General features: G+C 39.0%; 1 protein-coding gene across 4 annotated transcripts in view; it reads left to right on the top strand.

Annotated features, from left to right (window-relative positions):
• LOC135105949 (uncharacterized) overlaps window positions 1-25703 on the top strand; it is a 56062-nt gene that overhangs the window by 2698 nt on the left and 27661 nt on the right. For 2 of the 4 annotated variants that reach the window (XM_064014685.1, XM_064014683.1), the window contains exon 3: window positions 6368-6486. Coding sequence is in view for 1 of the 4 variants with exons in the window: in XM_064014681.1 (XP_063870751.1) it covers window positions 11014-11028 (15 nt within the window). In the remaining 3 variants the exon portion in view is untranslated. The other 2 variants (XM_064014681.1, XM_064014682.1) reach the window with 2 other exon arrangements.

Genomic DNA, 25703 nt, shown 5'->3' with positions numbered 1-25703 from the left:
ATTAGCATGGCATACCAAGAAAATGGAGTGTCTTTTTCATGATGATTCACTACAGAAGTCTGAGGTTGATGTACAGTATGTGCAAATTGACTTCATAGGAATGCTGGTTGGGCTTATTGAAGTGTATGGACACTTCATTGAAATGGCCTTTTTTAAGGTAACATGGTAACATCAAGAAATTTATCTAAAGGTAGGATAAATGGACCAAAGAAGGCACATTTCCAGAGATTGAACTTCTGTCAGGATACTTGCAATAAATGCAGGTCTGACATAATATATATATATATATATATATATATATATATATATATATATATATATATATATATATATATATATATATATATATATATATATATATATATATATATATATATATACACACACACACACACACACACACACACACACACACACACACACACACACACACACACACACACACACACACACACACACACACACACACACACACACCAATTAGACCAAGATGATCACTAAGGCCCAAGTGATGTTTGGTTGGCTTTGATTGACCTGTTACTATGTATGTCCAGTTTATTGAAATGTAAGCTGAAATCAGAGTAATTTCACAGCCTGTGTCAGTCATGACAGCCCCAGGAACTTAAATGTTTTGAGGGGTGAAGGTCAACAGCATATGATAAGAATTGAGATTTTTACTCTTAGGGATGTCATTTTTGTATCACTGCAATGATTAATTTAATAAATTATGTACTCCTTTGTGAAATAATAAAATTTTCCTTTTTATTACAAAAATGTTGGTTTTAATCAGTAGATAGTGATGTGATGTAAGGGAGATCAGAAGAAACCGGGCTGAATTGACCAGGAGCCTGAGTGACCTGCTTCCCTAGGACAGAAAATTGGGAGCCTGGATCTACGAATACAACATGAAGGCTTGGTAATTATAATAAAAAAAGTAAACATCATGATCAGCTACATACCTTTCATAACTTAGTAAAATTACAAAGAGGAACACTCACAGGTGCCTTCCGTGTCTCACATTACAGTACTACCACTGTACTTTACTTGAAGTCTTGATTCTGAACTTGTTGTACATTATCATTAATGTTAATTAGATTTCTGCATGGTAATGTATTTATAACAAAGGGGCTGCTGTGGTGCAGTGGGACCACATGTCCTCTGGGAGCTGAGGAGTCCTCAGGCACACATGTTCAAATCCTAGCCATGGTCCAGGGGTAGGAAGAGTATCCACTTGGGGTAATGGTTCTCAAATGCCAAATCAAAGTCCTTCATGAGGAGGCACCATCCCATCCCTGATATACTAGAGAAAAACTGGACGTAAAACTGAAAAATAATAAAGAGTGTGTTTATGACAAAACTATAGGAAGACTAACGTAATATAATTTACAGATGAGATTGTGGAGGAACTTGGTTTGTCAAGATGCTGACCCTAAAGGAAGCTTCAAGAGACGTGGTGGTGCGGTGGCTCTGTTCACTTACAATATATACAAGTAACCATGCACCAGATGCCAACAAAGTTTATCAGTATCTCCTTCCAGCTACCCCTCTTCAGGAAGACTTGGCTCTACTATGCCGCTACTACAACAGTCCGTATTTGACAAAAATATTTTTACCAACATTAATTGCCAAAGGAAAACTTCACATCACATCAGCTAATATGAACCAGATTGTGTTTTATTGGAAAGATGCTCAGGTTGATACTTCTGTCATTCCCATTGAATATTTTAAAGTGGAGGATATAGAAGATGGATTCCATTTCTCATTCTTACCTCTGCTAGGACGCATGGCTAATTTAAAGATGCTTGTGATAGGTTGTTTAGTGAGTGATGAACTTCTTGCTGTATTGGGTATCAACTGCCCTCACCTGCAGGTATTTGATGCAAGAGATGACATAGGAGACATGGTTAGTGATGTGGGACTTGCTTACCTTGCACAGTGCAGGAGTCTGAAAAGAGTGTTCTTTTCAGCATTTGCTAATGAATATGACTTGAATGTTGAAAAATTAGGATTTACAGGGAGAGGTGTAGCTCTTTTATTAACTTTACCTCAGATTGTTCAAGTCACTTGCTCTGAGTACATTTTAAGAGATGCACTTCACTTTCTGTATCGGACTCGCTATCATAAGCAGTCTCTCAATGTCCAGTATATGTTGATGAGTGATCAAGAAGTGCGTGCCAGCACTCTTCAAATACTACCAATCCTCTGCCCCAAGCTTAGGGTTGTTTCTATGTATTTGGACACTGGATGTGAAAGAACTGTTGGATGTTCCCTAAAATCCTTGTTTAACTTGGAAGTGTTGTGGATAACAACAGCAAGCCAATGTAGATTCCAAGACTTGTCACTTAGTAATTATGGACCTCAGTTAACTTATCTTGGCATTACAACTTGCCTCCTGAGAACTCAGGATATCATATTGATAAGTAATTCTTGTCCTCAATTAAAAATTCTGGTATTAAGGATGTACAGTTATGGGTTTGACTGTACAAACATTGACAACATACAAGGCTCCTTGTTTCCTTCTGTTGAAAAATTAGAATTAATACAAAATATTTCTGTAACACTTTTCAAGATCTTAAATGTGAAAATGAAAAATCTGAGAGAACTGCATTGTGCAAGAGCTCATATCAATAACCTGGAGGAGGCAATTGTAAGCGTCCTTGAACAGGGAGGTTGGAATAACACAGAGCTTCTGATGCTTCCAATGGATTGTCAGATCTCCCTTGATGTTGCACAGTTGGTTGCAACTAAATCACCTAGCCTTAAGTATATGGCTGTAGATCTCCAAGCACAGCAAGAAAAAAGGTTATACAAATTCCTTCAGAACTCTGTGCCTGGGGTCAAACTTTTGGATTACTATCCTGATCTGTCTCCAAGCAAGACCGGAGTCTTTTCAGACACTGTCTGGTTGAAGCGGATGTAAGTTGGCAAATGTAGAAGTTTGTTGACAGAAGCAGATACAATAGTTTTTTCAACAGTAGACCTCATGTATCCATGCTTTCCATAATTAGATCTCAGGTTCATTAAGTCATTCATGTAAATTTGTATAAATATAAGATTCATGTCATTGTTTCCATTGTAGTGAAATACATTCTCCAATAAGAAATTACAAAATCATGTTGATTTTGATAATGTGATATTTTATAATTTTGAAATGTAATGTCAAGCATAAAATTATTTCACTTATCAATATCCTACTACTAAAGTAATTTGTGCAAAGGCAGTGCTTCTACATTTGAATTCCTTTGTATGATGACTGATAAACACACACACACACACACACACAGACACACACACACACACACACACACACACACACACACACACACACACACACACACACACACACACACACACACACACACACTTCTGTAAGAGAAAAATGTTCACTTTATATTGTACATATGTACATCTTTGTGAAGTGTATGTGGTAAGCTTGGCAATGGTTGTGTTTTAGTGCAAATGTATTTAGGATATTTCAGCTCTATAATATCAGAAGTGACAAAGATCAAAATTACATCAGATATTTTCCAATCTTTTGAAAAAAAATATTGCAGAAATATTAATTAGATCAAAACATTGCAATTTGAGGTTTGTGAGTATGGAACTGGATGCCACTGGGAGATAATAATTTTATACCATTACTCAAAGCATAATGAATAGGATGAGATGAATGTTCATCACTTGTAAAGAATTTCAAAAGCTTGTGTGAATATATCAAGCAATTGGAAGGTTAAAAGTAGTTAAAGTTGGAGTATCTGATTGTGTAGGTTAATAAGAAAGATTCTTTGGATTGGGACTCAGGTAAAATGCTACAGTACTGATTTGCTTAGAGAAGGAAAATACTGGAGAATGTAAGTTGATCAATGTTCTACTACAAAGTGGATTTGTGCATGCATGGTAACTTGTACAGTAAAGGAAGAGGATGCTTGGATTTCATATTTTGTTTAACTTTTATAAATATGCCTTGCAGACTGGAAGATTAAATTCAGTATTCCTGAATCATGTGAAGAACGTGATGGAGCTGATTAGAGTGCCTTGTACAGTGAGCTACAAATATACAAATATTGTGTAGTTCAGCCTGATCTTGACCAAAATTCATTGTAGATTGTGGTCCAAGATCAAGCATATTGTATGTGAAGCAGAATGGATGCCATATTTTTTGCTAATGGATAGATACACTAGATAGAAAACAGAAATTTGGTGCTTTTTAGCTTTAGTTTCCATATATATTAAGATTTCTTTCACATAAGGAATACTGGACAAGTATTACAAAAAGAATTGAAAAGAATAAAGCAGTTTAGTTTAATAGGTGTATTAATAAGGAAGTTAGAGTTAAGAGGAAGAAGGTTGGAGTTAATGGGGCAGTAAATTTCTTAATCATGAGATGTACTTGATATCTCTAACTTATCCTGCCACTTTAGACCAGCTTTGTATGAACAGTTTTTCCTGTATGGTTGGATGGCTGTGCTGAAATGTTAAAAAGATATGTCTTCACCCAGCAGTAGAATGTAAGGAAATGGAGATTTGCATTCTATTTGCCTGTGTTTTCTCTATATGTAGGATGTCAACCACAGAGTGATGTACGTGTACTTAGTGAGCAGGATGTCAAAAATAAAAAGAGCTTAAATGGAAGTGCTCCAAGGAATTGTACAAATTTTTTAGAATGCATGGTGCCAAATGGTTTGTGATTTGTGTATATGACAGGTGATCCTTTACCACATAGCGATGTTGTTCCATGGGCACCTTGTGAATAATCTGAGGCAATTTCATTGATTTCTAAATCATACAGGAAAAAAGTGCCTGTATAAAGAAAATCTTGATGTATATGGTAATGCTGGCTGTATTATGTGTATAAGACTTAACATAGAAATGCCAATTATGTATGTTAAATGTGTGAATCATGGGTGATACTTATTGACTACCATATCAGGCTCTTTATGCTGAGTAAGTCTTGGTGTTGATCATGCATATATTTTTTGCACATGACAAGGGACAAGTTCAACTGAATTTCAGAATTTGAAGTCATGAAATTAAGCATTGAAGTTTGTTTACAGATAAAAGGTACTTTGTAGGTAAACTAGGTATGTGTTTAGAATCCTTTTTAGTGCAGAGAGTGAACAACTGGTAGCAACATATCAATAGTGCAGCTTTGCTTCAAGAACTAGGTATTTTTCATTTTTTTCAGTGGCCAATTTCAGTATCATAGCTCTCATCTTTAATTTTCAGAAAATAGTACTGAAGCTATGCATAAAATTATAGAAATGTGGAAGAAATGTAATTCAAATTATGTGATTATTGAGGAAATGCTTCACAGCTCCTGGACTTTAGCATAAGACAGAGCAAATTCTTAATGCTTGCAAATAGACAAAGCCAACCCTCAGCTTTTTAACAGTAATATGTTGACCATGTGCTGGGCATTTTATATGAAGATTAAATGTCAATACTTTACTCATATTCCATATTACTTTATTCAACTTATAGGCTATCAATAGAATAAAAGTAATGTTTTTTTTTTTCAGTATTTTAAAAAGACATGAAACTTATGGCATGTGAGTTCCTATGATAGTTCCTAGTTTTTGTTTGTGCTAAATGTGTCTTTACAGCATTCAGTAATTTTTAAAAAATTGTTCTCAACTCAAAAAATGTTGAGACCTGTGTGGTTTCCTTTGAATTTTGCTGATTATATTTGCAATTTTTCCTTGTTTTCAGTTCAACAACTCTTTATTCTTTTGTATTTACCATTTTAGCTTGATGTCATACTTTTTATATTTAACATTGACCAATAGAGAAACTTTATGAATAGTTGATACATTTCTTGAAAACACACCAGTATGACACATTTTTCTTTGGGACAATCTGCCCCTAACTACAACCAGGTTCCTCCAAAGTTTGCATGTAAGCTTTGTTTGCTCAGTATACAGTAGTGATGCAAAAAAAAGAAAAAAAAATCTTTATTCAGGTTCTTTAGAAAAACGTTTTATTTCATTTTTTATTGTTTTTTTCTGCTTTCACTGTAGAGATCGATATGTCCCATACTATTTTCTATGCCAAAAGTTTTTTTTTATTTTTTTGGGTCAGATATTGCAGTCAGACAGTTTGGCAGTCCTGGAAGGAGTAAAAACTGATAGTTCCCTTTATAACATGACTGAGGCATGTTGACAAAGGGTTGAAGTATTACAAAAAAAAAAATCAAGAAGTTCCTCACATTATGTTAGAGGAGGTAGGGAAGATCAAACCTCTGACTTTCAGGCTGGATAACTAAGCACCTTAAGCCCATAACTATATGGCCACACTATCACCTATGTTGAAATTTCATTCTTGTTTTTATATTACCTTAATAATTTGATAATAAACTGTTTCATTGCAGGTTGTATCAGGTTTTAGCAGATAAAGAAGTGCTTGATAGGTTTGCACAATCTGAATCATCTGAGTCTGACTCTACACCAATGCTTGAGCAAGGCTGTGTCTCACAACTCATGCTTCCAGGTACTGTGGCTATCTCATGTTTATCTGAGCTTAGGTATTTCTTCTTGATATCATCTGTACATTTCACACAATTTTCATTGTTTCACCATTCTTATTCCATTCTTGCTGAGAACAGTACTGCAAAATATACATTTCACCCTGGATGTCTTAAAACCTTCACCCTCTACATCTTTAAATAGAGCTGCTGTCTTCCTTCTCCCTGGCATTTTAAGTTCTGCTGATGTAGCTTATATTCTGATTCCTACACACAGCTCATATTTCCACACAGATATAACTGATCCTTCTCCAACAAGACTCAGGTGATCACTGATTCACTGTGGAGAACAGACTGCCTGACAGGCAGCCAAACAGGCAGCTTGTGAGAACTTGTACAGTTCTAGTCTAACACCAGTTCAGTTGCAGGGCACCAGTACCATATCATACCCCAACTCTCCAACATACAGAGTAGGTAACATTATTTACATCAGTGAATCTATACACTATTGTACATTCTTTTCATTATCCTTTTATATCTTAGATTAGGAAAACTATATACCATTATGTGCATCATGCATGCCCTCTGTATAATTAAATAGTATGGTAAGCAAAGTAAAAAAAAATTTGTAACTAGTAAGCATTGGTATTCCAGTAGTTTAAATGGTTCTAATTCTATTATATAAAAGCTTGAAGGGCTTAGGACTGCTATAGTTGCTGTATTGAAGCATAAGAGAAATGATTTGGCCTCAAATTTTTTTTAATAAAACCATATTTTTTTTATTAAAAACAAGCACTTCTTTGTTTTGCATCACTAGTGCATAGTGTGAATAGTTGATTTTATAAAACTGCAGTAAACAATGGATATTAAATGCTTTTTTTTTTTTTTTTTTTTTTTTTAGTAAAGCAAAAACTGATTGAATTTCCACATGATTTTTCTTTGTAATTCTTGGTTTATGTGTATGTACATGTGTGGTGCAGTTCAGCAAGTACAGTAATGGGTCTATTGTTGGGAAAATTTTGGGTGTGTACGAAAAAAAGGCCTGGTAATGTAGAATTTTCTTTAAAAGTATAAAGGAAGAATGAAAGGAGGTATACTAGAATATATCCATATTAAAAGTAATGAATTTGAGTGACAAAAAGCTCACACTTGTAAGAAAAGACAGAGAAGCCATAGTAGACAATAGTTTGAAGATCAATTAAGGAAAGAAACCCAAGGATAATGTCCTAATCGAGCAAGTTATAGTAATAGGAAATCTTATGCATTACAAAGCAAACTTAAAATTTTATAGTGAAATATTATATATACATCATTCCTGTTAATTGAAAAGAATCTGATATCCACATATTGTCTCCTTTAAGTAAGGAACCTTTCAGTTTTGTCGGCTAAATACTCTGAGGTTGAAAATTTAGATTTATTTCTAAGCTCCGGATCTTAAAAAAAAAAAAAAGTTGTTTCAAAATTATAGGATTTTAAAACAAGAAAAGTAGAAGCAAAAATATTGAAATAGAAAGTTCATATAAATCAACAAAGCGTTGTTTTTAATTTTTTTAATTTTTAAAGTGAAATATGATTAAAAAGTAATATCATTTATACATCATCTTGTGAACTCTAAAAGAATCTTTGACACCCATATATAGTCTTTTCTTCCAAGAAGCGAACGGAACTTAGTAGTAGTAGTAGTAGTATGTCTCACGAGATTTATTTTCTGCAATTAAACGAGTACAGTATTACGTTAGGAATTCAGAAGTAGGATACCACGTTACCTTGTGAAAGTAATTGGAATGCAAAGATGTCACGTCATCGCGCTACCACCTGTTGACGTCAATCAGCTCCCAATACTACATCCGTGCTGAGGCGCCACCACACAAGGCGCGACGAAAATAAAAGTTTGACCGTCGGCTTTGTTCTACGAGCGAGGTGAATGCTGGAAAGGTCGATATATGAAATGCGGTGGGAATCCGGGAATGACGTCATAAATTCCCGCCGCCTGCAAGGGCCATTCCGGCTTAAGGAGAAGCGAATTCCTCACTGACCGACACCAATTTCCTCCGAAAGTGAACAGACCGGAAAGGGGGGGGGTCTCTCCATCTCGGAGGCACCAAATTGTTGTAGAGTTCCGTTCAAGTATTTTGTGTTGCTTTCCTTTCTTAACTGCTTTCTCTCCGAGTTCATCGTATTCACATTCATCTTTACAAACAGGCCCATCTTACGCTTCCCGGTTTCTTCATCACCTCTCGGCTCTACTTAACTTCTCTTAACCAATTCCAAGACTTCGTTATGCGCTCATCAACTTAATTTGCATCTCCCAACCTCCGGGCCATTCTCAGGTCATTACGAGGTGAACTGTATTCCTTCGTTTGCGTGACAGGACGGGAAACCTTCTCAAGACAAACTAGGGACCCTCAAACGTTATCATCATAAAATGTTTTAACCTAATCTTTACCTAATCCCTCTAATTCTGTCAGTTTTAAGCCTACCATAGCGTGGCTCTTTCCTAGCGACCAACAGCCTCACTCACTCGCAGCTTCATCGATCTACTGATAGGGAAGAGGTGTTGCCAGATAGTGCCATACTACCCACCTATATACTAGAAGAATTATCACACCTTCACTTAATAACTGATAGAGAAAATACTACATGTGTATGATGACATAACATATATCTTTTCTCATGGTTAGCATGGACAATGTATTTTATATTTATTACATATAATGAGGCGGGTTACAGTATCCACTCTATTACAACATTATAACGAAGTCCCACGACCTGCTCGTCCTATGTTTAACCTTGTCTGACCTTCTTTTTGCTCTTCATGGCGTTGGATTGGTGCGCCGCGGACAAAGGGAGCGATACTAGACCGGGTGGTTGTGCTGCTGGCAACTCGTAACGTGTTATTCGTTTCCGGCGATCTGCACTTCGAGCCTTGGCATTGTGCTATATCTACACGTGCAGAGGGATTAGCACACACTCTCTCTCTCTCTCTCTCTCTCTCTCTCTCTCTCTCTCTCTCTCTCTCTCTCTCTCTCCTCTGTGCATTAAGAAATTAACAAAAAATACAGTATACATAATCATGAGTCGCTTTAATACGAAAATAGCTGATTTTATGTCATGGGGAACGAGAAAAGTGGAGGGAAAAATCCAGGTGGATATTTCTAGCACAAACGTTCAAGGATATTCACGAAAACTGGATTCCTTATTTATTTATTTATCTTCATACTTGCCTGTACGTGATATCTGCACACTTACGTATTTTGAGAAGCGTTGAGTAGCGTGTCGGGGGGGGGGGGGGAAATAAACCTTAGTTTTCAGATTTTACATGAATGCTTTTTTATTTTCTAATATCCTAGATCATCTTTATCATTTATTTATTTATTTATTTATTTATTTGTTTATTTATTTATTTTTTTTTTCGACCCATCACCGCCCGCCGCGGAAAACCAGAAATACGAGCGATGTTCATTCACAGTAAAAGCTCCAAAGACAAGACCGGAGTCAGAAGGAGGAGGACGCAGATGGGGGCAGGACATGCGTGTTGTTGTTCAACCCCGCGGCTCCTCCATCCACTGAGGTTGATGCATCTTGATGCCCCCCCATAGCTCTCTCTCTCTCTCTCTCTCTCTCTCTCTCTCTCTCTCTCTCCAGAGTACAAATGAGGCAGCTGTGACTTGTGTTTTGTTTCCAGGGCTTCTGTGCACCTTGAACCCCTCTCCTCCATCAAGTGTGGGTAACTTGTGTGGGCATAGGACGCTCAGACCCGGACGGAGCCGCAAGGGACTGCTACATTGTGGCTTGTTCTTACAATAACAATAAAAAAAGGAAGAAAAAAGTTTACGTGTGGCAGCGAGAAGCGATAAAAAGTTTATGTGTAGGCGTGAGTGTCGAGGATAAAGGGAAGAGGGATTTTCTTTTCTTTTCCTTCTTTTTTTCTCTCAAAACTTAATATTCATAGGAGGACGTATAGGATGGTGTGAAGGTGTTGGTGTTGGGGAGTGGCTGCTGGAGGCTCACTGATAACGGAGGCTGAGCTTTTCGTCATGTGTATGGTAGAAGCAACTGATTGGATGGAGCAGTAGGGCGTGATATCCATTTGAACGTGTGGAGGGATGGTCAGAGGCATGAACACCAGTAAGCCATGACAGGTCAGGACAGTGCCAGCTGGAGTGTCCGTCAGGTTCGGCAGCACTTAATTAACTCAGGTACCCTTCTCCACGCATCAGTCAAGGATGGAATTGTCAATCACATCATCCTGTCTAGTTGTTGGAGGACTCTTCTACCTTGTCTATGTTTCCGATAAGTAAATCCTCCTATGATCTTTGGAACACTTCAACCTCAACGTTCGACTCGTCAACAGCTCGCTGGAGGAGTAGAGTCTGGCAATAGAACTGGGATCCCACGCAAGTCCAGTGAAGCAGTATGCGCATGCTCCTAGTAATTTGTGAGGGAGTTTTACCACCGGAGGATATACTTAACTGCAAGCCGTGACACAATTTGTAAAGGAAAATTGGGAGAGTCAATTAATACCGGACACCAATGCGTAAACTGACTTGGATATGGAATTATTGAAGGTGAGGAAGACAAGCAGAGCAACATCGTAAAGCCTCGCGGTCCGGCAACAGTGTTGGAGCCCAGCAGTGTGTAGGTGGGCCGGAGTGGCGCGCTCAGTGGCTCTCTAGGAGTGGGGCTGGAAGGGAATCACGGACGCGTGGCTGGCTCGCCTGGTGAGTGTTCTCTTGTGTTCCTCCCATCCGCCGCGGGAGTCTCGTCAGGAGCTGTAGGGTTTTACCCCCAGGGACTTAGAGTAATTGATTTCTTGAAGTACCTAAGATAATGAAAGGCCTTCCACCTGTTGCTGTAATGGAGATATATACTGTGTCTTGATGAGGGTCGTAGGTACTGAATCACTTCGTCTTCCATACCAGAGGCCGTCTAACAGCGCACTGTACTGAGGCTTTTGTTCATAAGCTCATTGCCTTTATGTGCTGATTTCGATAGATGATCTTTATTCATCCGAGACTAATATATATATATATATATATATATATATATATATATATATATATATATATATATATATATATATATATATATATATATATATTGTCACAACCCCGGAAGATTTGAGATTGGTGGTACCAGTGGTAGTTTACCGGTGCTTCCATTAGTAGTCAACTAGGCATTTTTTTTTATCATTAGATATTGTTTCGTTCCTAAAAAAAAAAAAAATGGACACGTACTAACTACGTGCCCGTCTGAGTAGGGCATTAAATAACGTGGAGGCGGTCATGATGACACGTGTGGGACGAGGTGGCTGTGGGGTTGGGGGGAGGGAGTGTAGCGATTGCTGCCGGACGGTGTCTATTAAATGGTCAACTAGACAGTATGTGCGAGGAGATTCCGTTGGTAGTTTGATGCATAGATAGTTGTCCGGTAAGGGTTGCATGTCGAGTTAGTTCGTGAAATTGTCAAAATAATTCAGAGGCATCAGAATTTAACAGGCTGTGCGAAATGTCTTACAACCATTGATCCCCTTCCCCCCCCAAACACACACACACACACACACACACACACACACACACACACACACACACACACACATCTCATTATACATTTAATTAACTGGTGAGCGAATGTGAATTGAGACCAAATGTCCTGACATCAAAGCCATTACAATGTGGACTGAGCATCGGTTCTCCGTCAGTTCCGTGTCCGGGAGTGAGGGATCAGATAGAATGTTATGAACGATGACTGTTCGATACTAGAATATTTACTATTGAATACCAGTTCATTTCCTCTTATATATGGCTATTTTTAATGATGAAAGGCGTGATATGCAGACGAGTCGGTAAATTTAGTACTAGTTTTAGCTCCCGGATGATTCGAGTTTATTGTATTCATTCACAACAGATTCAAACCTTCGCTCATTCAGCTTTAGCCGATTCGGATAATTTTGACTCGTCCAGCGATTATTACCATTAGCTGATTCTGTGTTGTTTTAAGTTGTTGATTGTTTAGATTCATATAGCCATTCGATACTATAGCTCGAATCAGCCGAAACATATAACTGAATGAGCCTAGAACATTTTAATGAACTAAGGTTGCATTCGTATTCACTTCGCTTCATGAACCCTTCTTTGCCTGCATCTCTCAAGAAGCTGAAAACCCTTAACGTTGGTCCGAGGCAATGCTGATCTTTTGGTTGTGTTGGTCAGGTAGTCCCGAATCCTGTGTATGTTGTGCGTGGCGTATCAACGGCAGGCAGGGAGTATTGTTGTTAGGTTGGGATTGAGTTTCATGTTGTATATTACGTGACGATATTGTTTCGCTTCAGGTGTGTGTGTGTGTGTGTGTGTGTGTGTGTGTGTGTGTGTGTGTGTTATTGTATCTTTTACGTTGCATTTAAGTTTTTAAAACGACCAAGAACCATTTCATCATTAAAGGAAGAAGAAAAAGATGTAATTTATTTATTGGCTTCAGGAACTAGTGTATCTAAGATTACAAGGTAAAAGCTAACACTATCAGGGGCCCCATTTCTCAAAGCTTTCAACAAAACATTCAAGGTGATCAGTATGAACGATCTGAAACTGTGTAAAGACCTCATTAATTTAGTCTATGGACTGTCCATCATTAAAAACTCAGCTTCATTATCATCCCCTTTGGGATATCCCGCCTGGGATATTCGTAAACAAGGTTTTTCTATAATCATTGTTCGTAAGTGATATGGGAAATGATACTCGTCATATTCCCAGAACGAATGAGTTGTTTTTTTACTTGTCATTAAAGATAATTCCTTAGCCTCATTATTCGCATTCTTTCATATTAAATTTTTACTGATGTGAATTTTTCTATGAAACGTTGTGTTGATGATCCGGCGTCCTGTAGCAAGTGTCTCTTATTGCCAGCAGGAAAAACACAAGAGCGTAAAAGGAAACGTTTAAGTGTACGCCTCTCTAGCCCGCGTGGCGCTATACCTGCACACGTGAAAGATTAAACGTAGAATTTTTTTTCTTTTATGCTCCCAATACTTACATGCAAACACACACACACATACACACACACACACACACACACACACACACACACACACACACACACACACACACACACACACACACACACACACACACACACGTTACAGTTATTAGGTTTGAAGTGACTCCTGAAAGACGTGCCGCCTCCCACACTTGTTCCGCGTGACACGAGATGTAATAATGGCCTCGGTTCCATCCACCACGGTCTTTCCTATTTGCGTAATGACACTTGATCGACTGGTGCTAATAAAAGACTTAGGAATACAAGTAATAGTTTTTGAATTATTAATCTTTTCTCATTCATGTATTTATACGTATTTGTTCGAGTATTCATGAAGTCATTTACCATATAGTGCAATATATGGTGCAATGTATCCAGAGCTGCTGAATTCAGAATTTTCCGTGCTGAGAAATTGTGTTAAAGGACTTGCACAGTTGGCTTCCCGTCATCCTCCATGATCCTTGCTCCATCACCGGGGGCTTAGCTTCTTTCCGCCTCCCACCACCTTCCCCGCTGCCCCCGCTGTGGCCTGACGTCTTCCCAGACAAGGAGAAGTCACAACCTCTAAGAAAAAAAATCTTATAAAACATTTCCTATACCCACGCCAGTTACCCCGTCGCGCCACAAAACACAGGAACCGATATTCTCAGCATTTTTGGACTTTGTGACCTCGAGGCAGCAGCACGAGCTCACCATGGTATCGGTTTTTGATAATGGGCATGCTGGCCTCGCCTCGCTGCAGCCAAGGATGGTGTGGGGACGAGGAAGGAGGGAGGGGTCATACGTGGAAGGTGAGAGAGAGAGAGAGAGAGAGAGAGAGAGAGAGAGAGAGAGAGAGAGAGAGAGAGAGAGAGAGAGAGAGAGAGAGGCACGATTACGTTTCATTTCCACCATATTTTTTCGGTTCATGTTACATCTGCCTGCCGTCATAAATTCTCAGGTTCATGCATCTTCGATAATTTTCCAAGTTGTCTTTCAAGTGTCTGGTGGGAAGGACGTCCAGTGAGATCCCAAGCACGAAGGACATTGGCCTCTTTGTATGCATGTATATTATTGATTGATGGCTAGGAAGGAGGCGGGATGGTGACGCAGTGGCCAGCGGTGTGTGTTAGATAATGAGTGTGTGTGTGTGTGTGTGTGTGTGTGTGTGTGTGTGTGTGTGTAGATACAAATCAAACCGTAGAGAGGGAGGAAGAAAGAAGAGACAACAAGAGTGAAATAAGTTCTGGTAATCAATATTCACCTTCACACATGAGGGAGGACAATGTTCAATCTTCCCTCCAGCTTAGGTCCGTCCCATCTTCCTCCACTCTGCCGCAGAAAGTGGAGCGTCGGGGATTTTGCGTATAAGAAAGGAAGGTGAAAAATAGAACGCATGAAGGGAAAGTGCTGTCGGTTCGAAGACTGGAAGTGGTTCAGAGCTGGTGGGGTGCGAAGTGTGTGTGGGCGTGTGTGCTGAAGGGATGAGTGCGAGAGGACTATAGAGGGGAGTGAGCGGTGGTGGGTCAAGAATAGGCTAAGCTGGGGAGGGAGAGTGAGGTATGGAGGTGGGTCAAGGCGACGTGTCAAAAGGGGGTGAGGGAAGAAAAAAGAGAAAAGAAAGGAGGGGCGAAGAAATAGTTAGATGGAAGTAGTATAGATTTTTGTTTTCTGATTTTTTTCCCATCCAGTAAGAGGAATGGCAAGAAAAAAAAGGCTCGTTATTCACTCTTTAGTAGTATTTTCAAAGGTCTTTATGATATATATATATATTTTTTTTTATAATTGATGATACAGAATTCTTGATAAGCTTACTCTGGAATCATGAAAAGAAACGCATTTGAAAACACAGGTAACATTCGCTAGGACCTGTTTAGAAAAAAAGTAGTCTAGATGAGACGCCAAAATTTTAGAGTATTGGCCAGAAAGCACATAAGTTTATTCTCACCATAATTTTCATAAGAAAGCGCACTGACGAAGCGCATATAAGTATTCCTTGGTAAATAAGAAAAACAATCTGTGAAAGTTGAACCTTGAATTCAAATTAAAAAAAAAACAAATCAACAGCGAGTTTCTTTTTTCTCCCCATTGTAGCAGCTGCAGACATTTTTTAGGTCAAGGCACGTTCATATTCCCCTTTCGACATTTTTCTTCCCTTGACATTTCCCCTTGACAGATTACCTCTCCTCTAGAACTTTGCTCCCCCCTGACATTTTATCCCTTGGATATAATGGTAGCACTGTTGAGGCAGAGAAACACTGACCTGAACCATTGTCGTTGAGTATAAAAGGTTAAATTTATGGGTTTACTTTCCGACTGGCAACGAAGGAAGGCAAGACGCATGTGGAGCATTTGTAAATACTGTTTCTATTAGAGTATCATAGACAATTTTGCCTTTTCTAGTGTCATTGCTCAAAAATTATAACCCAAACTTACACAAACTCTTTACCATTAAGTTGGGAGGCCGTATCAGCCAAAGGATTATACAAGGAAGGAAGGAAGGAAGGAAGGAAGGAAGGAGAAAAGGAAAATACTCAGGAGAGGAAACTGTTCAGTGTGAATAAGTTAGGAGGAGGCGAAATGACCCACACACGTTTAAGGCTCGGAGGCTGCTGATGTCTGGAATGGATGCTCGTATCTCAAGGCTGCCTCCACTCCCAGCTTCTTCCTCTTGTGCTCAGGGCGGTCCGGAGATTGATCCACACAGCAGGCATGTAGAGGAAGACGCGCAAACCAGCATACACCGAGCGCTCATGCCACGAAACCTCACTCTCTCTCTCTCTCTCTCTCTCTCGTCTCTCTCTCTCTCTCTCTCTCTCTCTCTCTCTCTCTCTCTCACACACACACTCTTTTTAATATAAATTGTTACTACGTTGTTGTTTTTTCATTGTGGGAAGTGTTTCCTCTTTTGTTTCTTTTCGCAATATATTTTTTTCTAAACTGGTGGTAAGCCTTTTATTGCCTCTCAGAATTGTTTAATTGTGAGAGAGAGAGAGAGAGAGAGAGAGAGAGAGAGAGAGAGAGAGGAGAGAGAGAGAGAGAGAGAGAGAGAGAGAGGAGAGAGAGAGCAACAAATTGAATCTGCTCTGAGAATGGCGAAACTGATTTCTTTTTTTTTTCCACCTGTTCGTAAAAGAAAAATTAGGGTTCGTGAGGATGACTGATGGCTGGCAAAGATCTGAACTGAGGTGGGAATTAATCTGGTTGACCTGGTTTCTAAGAGGTTTCCTGATGGAGTGGCAGCAGGCGGGTCCAGGGTGTAGTCCCGTAGGAGTATGCTTCACCATCAAGGTCGAGAGTGTTTGCTGCTCTGCTGTTTACTTCCGGCACTGAACTAATGCATTGGGTCTTCTTGTACTGTGACCGAGATGTCTTAGAGCATTAGTTGAGAAGTTGAGAAGTTATTGATGTTATTATTATTATTATTATTATTATTATTATTATTATTATTATTATTATTATTTTGGTGGTGTCGAAACCGCGTGAACTAAATCATTAAAATCAATCATAACATATTTCATATTTCTGATTTCTCGTTGATGTGAATGTAGTTGTTTATTTGACCTTACTTAACCTCTCTCCTCTCTCTCTCTCTCTCTCTCTCTCTCTCTCTCTCTCTCTCCTCTCTCTCTCTCTCTCTCTCTCTCTCTCTCTCTCTCTCTCTCTCTCTCTCTCTCTCTTCTAACAAACGCTCCTGGATGCTCACGATACCACCCGTGCCTCCCTTCAGCCGTGTATGCAGTAGAGGACAGGCACACAATATCCTCCATACTATGTGCAAACAACTGGCGGGCGTGAACTTAATTAGATTTTCTCTTAATATTCAAAACACACCACGAGGGAGACACCCCACACAAGAATTTTCCACGGTACCCTAAGAATATAAAAGAACACTGCAGTAGTACAGTTTTCCCACGAATGCTACACGTATATTTTGTGTGTTGAGCATGTGTAGTGAGCCTCGTGATGTGAGGAGGTATGTCTTGCCCTCGGGTCGTGACGCGTTGCCCGGGGAGACGTCGTAACCAAGACCTGAAATGGACGGCCAGTTTTGTGGGTGGCAGTTGGGCGGAAGGGATGAATAGCGCGCTGCGGGCTGTGGCCTGAGGAGTAATTCAAATCGCGGCAGTCAGTCCACAGCCTCCCCTGCGAGTGCTAGTTTGGATTATATCTATGTAGGGTGAAATGTTAATGGGAATTTGAGGGAGTGAGGTAAGGTGAGTTGGTGAGGCTGAAGGAGCGTCTGAGAGGAGAGGAGGAAGGAGGGCGTGTGTATTGATGGTGTCTCAGTGTCTGGTGGTGAGGCTGAAGGAGCGACTGAGAGGAGAGGAGGAAGGAGGGCCGTGTGTATTGATGGTGTCTCAGTGTCTATAGCGTTTATTGATATATTAATTTCAGTGATGCTTGTGATAGGTGAAAAGTGTTAATTTTTATCGTGTCTGTGTTTCTCTCTGTGTGTGTGTTCTTATTTAATTGTATTTTTTTCTCAGGTCTGACTCGAGCTCGATATGTTTTGTATTTTAATTCCGTCTCATTATTGTCTTCTTTACAATCGAGAATGGTCTTGGCACACACGATTTCTTTCTTCCTTTAATAAATTTCACTGATATATTGCCCTGTCTGGAGAGATAAGCCTTCGCACATCGTTTTCTTAGTTCCTTTGTGTAATTTTCTGCTTTGTTTTCTTGTGGACGACTATCTAATTATCATTAGCAATAACCTTTTCTTTTCTACGCAGTTTTGTATAACAAGGTAATGGCTACTCTTTTCTTCTATATTCAATACGTCATCCTGTCCTTATTTATGGTTAAAACTCTACACTAAGCATCTTGTGGCTGCGTTTCGTTCCTTCTTAGTTTTTTTTTATTATTTTTATTAGACTTTAACTGCGTATATAGGTAAAAATAACAGTCTACAGAAATATTAAGCTTTTTTTGCCTTGAAATAACTATCAAAAATTGCGCGAACAAGGAAAAAAAAGTAAAAATAACAACACAGAAAAGTCTTTAATGGTAATTCCACAAAGCAGTCTTCAATTAAATACGAAGGAAAGTTATAAAGTGCATTAAGAGTCCCAAAGGAGACGTTACTTAACTGGCACGTGGAATTAGTATCATTGAACGTGCATGTCGCTTGTGTTCATGTTCAAACACGTAGGAGTGAATTGGTGATGCCTTGAGTGGGCTGAGTAACCAAGACAAGAAGAGGAGCGGAGGAGATACAGCTCAGGTGACAGGGAACTGACAGTGCTGGATAAGACGAGAGAGAGAGAGAGAGAGAGAGAGAGAGAGAGAGAGAGAGAGAGAGAGAGAGAGAGAGAGAGAGAGAGAGAGAGAGAGAGAGAGAGCAATGCAGACTGACGTATCGTAAAAGAGTTAAAGCGTGAGAGATAGACTGACAGACTGACAGCCGCAGACAGTAAGAGAGGATAAGGATATACTCTTTCCCTCAGCACCACTGCCTTCCCGTCACTCCACGCTGCTTCACGCCGCCACAGCCGCCGTAGTAACTATCCCGTCGCAGTTTTCTCGGCTGGGGTGCGCTAAACGCGGGGCAGCCAGGCGTCCTCTAGATTTCAAGGCCAGAGAACGCGGCGAGCGGACTCCACATGAAATGTATTAATAAAAATAGCAACGTCAAACAACGTCAAAAGTGTTAATAAAAGAGAAGATTAAATCCCTAAAACACGTTAACGAAAAAAACGTCAAACTCTGCGATTTGATTGAGAAATAAGAAAGAAAACGGAATTCAGGACGTAGTTTTATTCTAATTAAGGCAATTATTTCCTGCACTGAATTTTTATTTTACCGACAGCCATCCTAAGGAAAAAATAATGAATGATTTTTGTCTTACGTGTTCAGTAATTTTCCGTCGATTGTTGTTTGCTGTCGAATTACCAACGAATGGCCAACGATTCTTAAGGTCACAAACATCGATATCCCTTCCACGGTGCTCTAATAGTTTGTACACACGCTGGAGGGATGGCATGGTTGAGCAGGCGAGAGATCACAATTGATAACCAACCCGTGAAATTGTGGTCTTGCGAAGTTGTGAAGTTAAGTCCTGGATTCCCTCCGCCGCCGCGCCTCACCCAGCAACCCAGAGTAATCCTGCGGCCTCTGAGGGAATCTGATTGTATCGCTCCACTTCGACTCTCCCGGTAGAAAGAAAGAAAGCGAAAAAATGAAACCATCAGATGATATGGAGGTAAATGGAGAGAGAACGAGTGTGGAAGAGTGACGGGCACAGCTGCGCAGGTGACAAGGGAACTATATTTTGCTCTCTCTCTCTCTCTCTCTCTCTCTCTCTCTCTCTCTCTCTCTCTCTCTCTCTCTCTCTCTCTCTCTCTCTCTCTCCTTATCCCAGGCAGTCGTGTGAATATCGCCTGATCTTATACCTTCCCTCTCACTGTGTGCGTATTTCAGTAATCCTCCTCCTCCTCCTCCTCCTCCTCCTCCTTTTCTCGTGTTCATTTTTTTCTTCCTCAGCAGCACATTTCACTCGGTGGTTTCCTCCATTTATACCAGTTTCCACAACTGAGAAGCAATTTTTCTTGTGTGTGTGTGTGTGTGTGTGTGTGTGTGTGTGTGTGTGTGTGTGTGTGAGCGCATCCGTCCAAGGTCAAGGAAAGAAGGAGGCTTTCGAGAACAAGATACAGAACAGTTAGCAAAGTCAGCCAGCGCTTCAAGCCAGGGAACACGAAATAAACATGCAGACCTTCATACCAACCCTACTGTCTTAAAATAAATCCATGATGTTTTATACACTCACTTATCCATAATATATAAATGACTGTATGCTCACCTGCGTCAGTCGAGAGAGAATGAGTATTGCTGTTATTTAGTGATATATACGATGCTGTTAGCCATTGGTAGTCAGTGCTCCAGAAGGTATTCACATTCATTTGGCATTATATTAGTTTTGGTCATTGTTTATAGCACGTGGGTGGCTGCAACGGACACACTAATTCCCAAACGCTGATCAGAACCTTCAGCACCCTTCCAGAATATAGAGATAAGGGTTGTTCTTGTTTAAATTTCTCTTGTTTGGTTCACGGGATTTATGTGGACTTTAAATCCTTCAGTGTTTTGTTTTGTTTTCATTTAATCTCCTTGTGTGTGTTTTTGTATCCGTCTCTGTTTCTTGTCTTTGTCTTGCTCTTAATCCTGGCTCTTTGTTTTTGTCTGGTCTCTCTCTCTCTCTCTCTCTCTCTCTCTCTCTCTCTCTCTCTCTCTCTCTCTCTCTCTCTCTCTCTCTCTCTCTCTCTCTCTCTCTCTCTCTCTCTCTCTCTCTCTCAACTTCATACGAAATTCTGATAATAGATATGGGAATTTACTGCTAAATATATATATGGTGTAAATACGCCCCGTGGCAGGTGGATTGAGTGAACACTGAATGTCATCTCTTAACGTATCAAGATTGACACTGACACTGACAATAGTAGGAGTCTTATGCGGGGCTGCGATGTTACCTTATTAGTTCAACTACAGCGTCCTCAGACATACCTCCTCTTGTACTGGAAATCTGGTGTCATCCCGTGGCATGAAGGAACTCCCTGCCCGCTTCTGTATTCCTCCTGCCTACGACTTACTCTTTCATGAAGATTTCAAGACCTGTCTCCAGTTTGGATTTTCCTTCTGGTTTTATTCTTTAGGGACTGGCACTTCTTTTTTTTTTTTTTTATATAGCCTTTAGCCAGATCTCTTAAAAAAAAAGTATAATCATGGAGAAAAGTAGAGTAACATCGCATTCCCTTCTGCTTTTTCCCTCAATCTAAAGTTTTCTGGTTCTCTGACAGTCTCTTCACAAAGCCTGGTAATTGATAAATCCTTAGCAGACCGGAGGACTTAACAGTAAGGAAAAATGCTGAACACACGCGGGGTACTTTATGTTAAACGATTTATATACATGACTGTACAGTATCGTACTGGCACAATATTCTCTATATTTTTTTTGTGTGTGGAGAGCCGTTTGGTGATTCTGTGTATGCAATGCGCTGGAAAATTGTTGTGGAGAAAGTTTTGTGTGTTTTAATTGTGTATTTTAGTAGTAGTAGTAGTAGTAGTAGTAGTAGTGGCAGTAGTAGTAATAGTAGTAGTGGCAGTATTATTTGTTATTATTATTATTATTATTATTATTATTATTAGTAGTAGTAGTAGTAGTAGCAGTAGAGTGGTGGTGATATTGGTGGTAGAGGTAGTGGTAATATTAGTAGCTGAAGTTGGATCTTTTCATTTAATATAACTGCCCACAAATTCTGAGTACCTACATTCAACATTTTGTCGCCACCGATGTAATTTGCTGCTGTCATAATTTTGATACAAGCTGTTTATTCTCGCCCACACGAAATGGTATCCAAGAAAAGAAGACTAGCAAGAAAATATATAGTACCTCGTTTTGTTGATGTGGGAAATACTCGTACAAGTTCCAAGTAAATCCACAATCCTTTACATATGTCCCTTTTAGTGGCAGTATACGATGCACAAGGGAAGTGGAAAACTGCCCCGGAGATCCGTTTGTTTCGGGGGAAAGTGCTTAATATATTCAGAACAAAACTTTTCCTCCCACGGGGAATGAAAATCAGTACAAAATACTCAGGCACAGTAGGCAAGGATTGTGATGCTGGAGACAGACTGAATATGAAGAAGTTAGCCTCAGACGATAAAGAAACTGACTACTCATCAGCGTAATGTACTGCTGTGAATATTGCGTTCAGAGACATGTTAGGACCTGTGCTTTTACTGTATTTCGAAAACTGTTTAGCCTGAATATTTTGCCTTTTACCTTGAGTCATATTGGGGAAGCCTAGTAACATGTAAAATTGTTGAGTATCTATCTTGGAGCAGCAATCGTACGGAATGGCGCACCTTTTCCCACGAAAGGAAAAATGCAAAGGTGATGACATAAAGGAAATAGAATTTGGATCGATAGATAATACGAGGATGATGTAAAAACTGCTGTGTAATATGCGAAAATGAGCGACATCAGCAGGAATTGAATAAGAATTTTATCATCACGTCGTTCCCACAACCGCTCAGCCACCCCCGCCTCGTACGTCTTGCCCGCTCACGCCAAAGTGATGCATGAAGTGCAGTTAACGCTGAGAACGTGTAGGTGGCGACACCCTAGTGGTGCAAATTCTTTAGGTAAAGATTAGTTACCTCCAGCAAGTAAATACATTACCAAGAAATCTCCCTACTAGTTCCTATTTCAGTGAGGCGGCTCGCTGCCAAGCCATATATGCATCCTTGCGGCCTGATCAATTTAAGAGTGCCTGAGGAAATCTGGGGAAGATAAATTGAGCCATATTTAGGTTATCCTCTTGTTAGTGAAAGATTAGTGGAAATAGAAACTTTAAGGGGTGGGGGTGGAGAAATTACATAAGATTAAAAGGAATAAATGTGATCCCCGATATACTTGATCCTGAAGAAGGAATAATACCGCTTTATAAACAAGAATGTCACTGATGTGTGTCAGCAAATAATATAAATATACAAATGAGGATTAATATTACATTATAGAGTTGAATATAAAGTATAATGCTGTCAAAAGAAAGTAACTGATGGTTCTGGGGAATTCTAATGAATGAGATTTACAAGAGAAATTAATAGTGACAAAGTAACCACCGGCCGACTTGCATTAAGAAACGACAAAAGAGTTGTGTCGAGGTAAGGTATGTAAATGTTGGATCACAGAGTAAATTAACTTGTATAAATAAATTGAATGTAAATGAAGATAAATAAAAAAATTGTAACAGACCATAGTTATTTAGAACTTCAGAACGAAAGAAAAGAATTTTAGTTACTTCTAGACATGTGATAAATGGTAAAGCGCAGACCTGAGAATTTTGATATATTTTACAAAGGAAATGAAACCAGGATTTAAAGAGAAATATGTGCAAGTATTGTTGAGGTGAATAGCAGCATGAAGGAAGCTGCAGATATTAAAGAAAATTTATGAAAAAAGAACAACGGAAACTCAAGATCTGAGAGTTAACATGAATGATCAAACGAACTGATGAGATAAAAAAAGAAAAAAAAAACATTTGTGGTTTAAGAAAATAAATACATCATACTCTTGGTTTCTTTTTGACATTTAGAGAAGACTGGACACAATGGAAAAGTGGAGAGTATGTTGAAACTTTCTGGATATTAAAAATTTATTCAAGTAGAGAAATTCTAGTAAAGTTAAAAGGTAAAAAAGAAAATGATTGAATCACGTGACTTAAAATTTCCAGTGTACCTCAAGTCTTGTTATATACAAGAAAAAAAAAAAGAAAATAGCCGATGATTTTTCAAATTATGCACGTAGAGGATTACAGACGTCATACAATATATATATATATATATATATATATATATATATATATATATATATATATATATATATATATATATATATATATATATATATATATATATATATATATATATATATATATATATATATATATATATATATATATATAAAGATTAAGAAATTTCACCACTTCTCAAATTTCCATGTCAAAAGTTGCTCAATCTCCCACATTTTTTTTTTTTTTCAGCTGTCGCCCACATTTCTTGCTCCCTTTTCCACAAACAGTTCCTTCTCTTTTCTGTCTTTATTCTCACATTTTCATCCCTTTCATCCAATATTTCCACGCTAACTTCTACTGCGTCTCTCGCTCTTCTCTCTTACTCCAAATTTGCCCTCCCCTCAGCAGCCCTTCGGTAATTTTTTCTTGAACATGTCGCATGTCACTCTTATATATACTACACACGCCTACACTAACGATTCAAAGTTTCCTTGTCATATAGGATTTGTGATACTGTTTCGAAACCAAATTCAAAAGCAACTTCGCATTGTGCAAATATGTCACCAGCCGAACTTTTGGCGATCATTTTTGATCTGAAAGGTACACGGCTTTATTTCTTCTTTTACGTAATCTTCTCAGACTCCCCCAAGTGCTCTTACTCAAATCTCTTTGTCACCCAAATTCAGGAGATGCTATTTTGTTTGTCGGTGCGGGAAAAAAAAAAAATCTATAACGTTCTATTGGGTTCCCAGGCGTGGAGGCATGCCTAGATTTGACCGGTAACTCACTCGCACGTTTTATTGCTCTTTACCCCACGTGACCTTCTCTACCCATTCAGGTCTCAGATTACTTGATCCCATTAGCACTCATCTTCTCCGTAAACAGGCCAATCTGTTTGGAGCTCGAAACTCAACAGCAAACACCACTCCATCAAACCTTCGCGTCTCGTCATGGTGCAGTTTGACCCATCGAGATCATGGATGGGAAGAAATTTTAACCCCACCTGTCTGGAACACGCGCCTAACCCGATTAATTATAGAATGGTGGCCTTTTTCCCATTAAGGTCACTCTCTCATTGTCCACTGCCCATAATGTCAACTATTTTTTGAGATGTCAGCTCATTGTATTACGTTAGTCATTCCGTTCTTCACTCTCCTTCAGGTCACACTTTGTAACTTGTACACTTTCCTCCGCAACCAACTTCGTTTCTAACTGTTGAAGTTTAATCCTTCATCTAATATGACTAAAGCAGCCACGACACCACATAACAAAGTATTACTCAGATACTTGAGAGCATTACCATTAAAACCAAAGCAAGAAAAATTAGTCAGATCTGAAATATAATGGTACTTCAGTCAAAAATTATATGGATACTTTAACACATCTAGACTTAAAAGCGAGGAAGTAATAGAGTGCAGTAACGTGAGTGAAGAGGAAGTATAATTAAGCAACAAGAAAACTATCAGATCTAAAATAATCATAATGATATCTTAGCTATAAACTATATAGATGATTTAACAGGTATTTAGATTTACAGAGCGAGGAAGCAGTACAGTGCACTAACGTGAATGATGAATTAAGTGGAAATAAAATAGTAAACATTACCCTATAAGACAAATTAGTGCGGGATAACATAAGACAAGGGAGGACGCTCGTGTTTAATAACATGCCATGCGAGGTAACGAGAAACGTGGAGGGAAAAGAGGAGGATGATTAAAAGATTGCGTTGTAAAAAAACTGCTTATCCTTTTTTTTTTTTTACATAGATGATTAATTAATTACGGCCAAGATGATACAAGACGTAAGGAAGATTGTGAAAGAGATCAGTCATAAATAAAGGATGAAAATTAATGGCCCTGGATAAAGAGATAAAGAAGTAAAGAGATCAGAGCAGATATCTCGTTAAGAGGAAACTAAATTATTGAAATATGATAG

Source organism: Scylla paramamosain, chromosome 12 (genome assembly GCF_035594125.1).
Source record: "Scylla paramamosain isolate STU-SP2022 chromosome 12, ASM3559412v1, whole genome shotgun sequence".
NCBI lineage: Eukaryota > Metazoa > Arthropoda > Malacostraca > Decapoda > Portunidae > Scylla > Scylla paramamosain.
This window is presented reverse-complemented; position numbering and strand designations above follow the sequence as displayed.